The sequence below is a fragment of the Arachis hypogaea genome, chromosome 12 (assembly GCF_003086295.3).
Source record: "Arachis hypogaea cultivar Tifrunner chromosome 12, arahy.Tifrunner.gnm2.J5K5, whole genome shotgun sequence".
Taxonomy (NCBI): domain Eukaryota; kingdom Viridiplantae; phylum Streptophyta; class Magnoliopsida; order Fabales; family Fabaceae; genus Arachis; species Arachis hypogaea.
In genome coordinates, this window is record NC_092047.1 from 64,470,262 (window position 1) to 64,473,830 (window position 3,569).

General features: G+C 32.3%; 1 protein-coding gene across 1 annotated transcript; it reads left to right on the forward strand.

Moving 5' to 3' along the window:
* Positions 1 to 1,565: 1,565 nt before the first annotated feature.
* Positions 1,566 to 3,050, forward strand: LOC112730085 (uncharacterized). The gene has a single exon (XM_025780197.1). It carries the CDS (start codon positions 1,566 to 1,568, stop codon positions 3,048 to 3,050), a length of 1,485 nt encoding a protein of 494 aa, XP_025635982.1.
* Positions 3,051 to 3,569: the final 519 nt, after the last annotated feature.

A 3,569-nucleotide genomic window follows, 5' to 3' on the forward strand; every position in this document is an offset into this window, starting at 1 on the left:
AGAAATAGTCAGTTTTGACTTATTTTGACAAGTCCATATAATGAAACTCTTCTTGAAAGCTCCATAGAATACCTTGCCATCTATATATACGAGTCAGTGCCACAATCACTCACAGTTATTATTATTAGTGGTATGAATCTTATTATCATGTACTACTAATTAATAACAAAACATTAGTTACATGCTTAAGATGCATTCTTTTTTATTTGATTAATATGCATATTGTAACGATAATAATAACGACCCTTGAGTTTTTATTTATCTTGGGATGCCTAAGTTGTAATGTTTGTCTCGCTGTGTCAGTTTTGTATTTAAATTGAGTTCATCCTGTCTTAATTGAAGTTAAAATAAAGGGAAACGTTTTTTTTTTATAATTGAGCTTTTTATGTTGCATTTTGTTATTCAAAATTAAAGTTTTCATTTGCCGATGCTTATACTAAACTGTTTTAATCTTTTTTTTTTTTGAAAATTGTTTGTATCTGAATAGTTTATTTGGCATATTTGTTGCTCTTATTTCACGGATACATTCGGTTCTAATCCAATTTATTCTGTCGAATCCTTTTACAAGATAATTCTCTGACTCAATAAAGTAGTTACATGTTCTTTATTCTAAATAAAATAGTTATAATTGTTAAAATTCTATGTATCTCATTTTTGGAATTTTATTTTTGAAATACCTATCCTCCCTTCTAGGTTCTAGTGATTTTTTTGTTTTTCTAGTTTTTGGTTTATTTAACTGCTTGACATGACGAAACTTCAAAAATATTTTTAAACAGCTAAAACTTGAACATAAAAAACACATAGTAACATTTACATGTAAACAAAATTTATAAAATATAACACTTTTTATAGTTTCTTACCACATAAAAATAAATGATTAACTGTATAAATAAATATTTTAAAATACTTTAGAATGGTATTCTCCGAGTCTTGAAGGGTTTAAAATATCGAATAATTAAATTAAAACTTAACTTTTTATAGTTAGAATGGTTGCCATAAAAACTTATAATATTTATTGAATATATTTTTGACAAAAAATTTAATTAAAAAACTAACCAAGTATAAAATAAAACTAAATTAATTACATATAAAATAATTATTCAAGTCCTTAAAGGTGATATGAAAAAATATATCTACTTAGAATTTAGTATAAAAGATTAAAACTTAAAAAGTTGTAAGTTGTTAAAATTCTCTATTAGTCTACACCAATAAAACACCACCAATACTTAAAGAATATTAAAATATTTGTGTGTAAAAAACTTAAAAAAATCAATGAGACATAAAATAGCATTCAAAAATAAATTACTTATTATAATGATTATGATAACGAGTTTTAATGTATTAATTACTGTAAAAAAATAAATTAATTATTCCTTTTCAATGTTACAACTTAGTTTACTTTTTGGTTGCATAAATTAGTTACAAATGGATAGAACTTGGATTGAAAAATCTCGAACAACAAAAGAATACAAGGACGGCATAAATGGATTCTTGGATTTTGCTTTTGCGAGAGCGGCCATTTCGGATAGAATATGTTGTCCATGTCCACGATGTACGTTTGAAAAATGGCAAAGAGACCAGTTCAGGATCACTTGCTCTTAAAGCCGTTTACCAAGAACTATCTTGTTTGGAATCGTCATGGTGAGATACAACCTGCTGAGCCAAGTAGTATAGAAGTGCAAGCGACACCATATCAAGAGAATCCATTAAACACATTAATGAATGATGTATTCGGCCACCATGGGGATGAAGGTATAACGGGAGTGAATGATGCAGTTATACACAATGGAGGCAAAGACATCGCAGATGAAAGATTACATGAAGCCTCTTTTGATGGTAGCGAGTTCAATGAATTTGTAAGAGATGGAAATGAAAAGTTGCACGAGGGCAGTAAATGCACAAATTTAGAGTTTATAATAAAATTGTATCACATAAATGTTTTGTGTAGAATAAGCAATAAAGCCATGACTATGATATTGAACTTGTTGAGAGATACATTTGATGGAATACGGTTGCCTTCTAGTTTTTATTTGGCCAAGCAAGTAATCTGCAAACTTGGCTTGGAATATACCAAGATAAATGCTTGCCTAAATGATTGTATGTTATATCTAGATGACAATTCAGATAACGTACAAGATACATGCAAGTATTGCGGTATATCTAGATGGAGCCTTAAGAAAAAAAAGAAAAAGCAAGCTGCAAAAGTTTTGCGATACTTTCCACTGAAGCCAAGGTTAAAAAGATTATATATGTGTAGCAAGACAGCTGAGCACATGCAATGGCATAATTCTGCACCTGCAAGAGATGGATTACTGAGACATCCAAGGGACAGCCAAGCATGGAAGGATTTTAATGCGACGCACACTTTGTTTGCCGAAGAGCCACGAAATGTTCGCTTAGGTCTTGCAACTGATGGTTTTAATCCCTTTGGAGCCTTGAGTTCTACTAATAGCATTTGGCCTGTGTTCCTAATTCCATACAATCTTCCACCTTGGATGTGTATGAATCACACTTCTTTCATCTTATCAATGGTTATTCCAGGAAGGAAGTCTCCGGGAAATAAGATAGATGTGTACTTGCAGCCCCTTATAGATGAATTGGAAGATTTGTGGAATGATGGTGTGGAGACCTTTAACTCATCATCTAGAAACACATTTAGAATGCATGCATCTCTTATGTGGACAATAAGTGATTTTCCTGGGTTAGGTATGCTATCTGGTTGGAACACACACATTGGTTTAGCTTGTCCCTCTTGTAACTTTGATTTTTATCCTTGTTATCTCCGTCATAGTTCTAAATGGTGCTTCATAGGTCATAGACGTTTTTTGGGAAGAAATCATAGATTTAGACTGAATCGTGTTCATTTTGATGGAAGCATAGAGGAGCGTGGTCCACCTAAGAAGTTATCAGGTGTTGACATTCTTGAACAACAACAGGGTGTTGAAACACGAGATCAGCAACGGAAAGAATCTCATAGTAGTGGGAAGAGACCTCGACGAGAAGTCAAGCAGTGGAACAAGCAAAGCATTTTCTTTGATCTTCTGTACTAGAAAACCAATTTGTTACGTCATAATCTGGACTTTATGCACATTGAGAAGAATGTGTGTGATAACATTTTGTACACTTTGCTTAATGATAAAGCAAAATCGAAGGACAATCTCAAGGCACGGAAAGATTTGAAAGAAATGGGCATAAGGCGAGATCTCTGGCCACGTGACAATGGATCATATCATTTATCTTTATTTTCACTAACACGTGATACCAAGAAGCTTTTTCTTTCGGCTTTGAAGAATGTTGTGCTACCAGATGGATACTCAAGTAACATTTCGAGATGTGTTGATGAAGGACAGAAAAAAAATTTTGGATTGAAAAGTCATGACTGCCATATTCTTTTGGAGGAATTATTACCAATAGCAATTCGTCATTTGCTGCCAGATCATGTTACCGCGGTATTGGTTGAGTTTGGCTCATTCTTTAAGATCCTTTTTGGGAAAAGCTTAAGTACTTCTGAACTCGACAAGCTCCAACAATTCATAATGATCGTCCTTTTCCAATTGGAAATTTCGTTC

Excerpts from the sequence above, each read along its gene's own strand:
- LOC112730085 (XM_025780197.1), top strand. The coding sequence starts at position 1,566 with ATGGCAAAGAGACCAGTTCAGGATCACTTGCTCTTAAAGCCGTTTACC.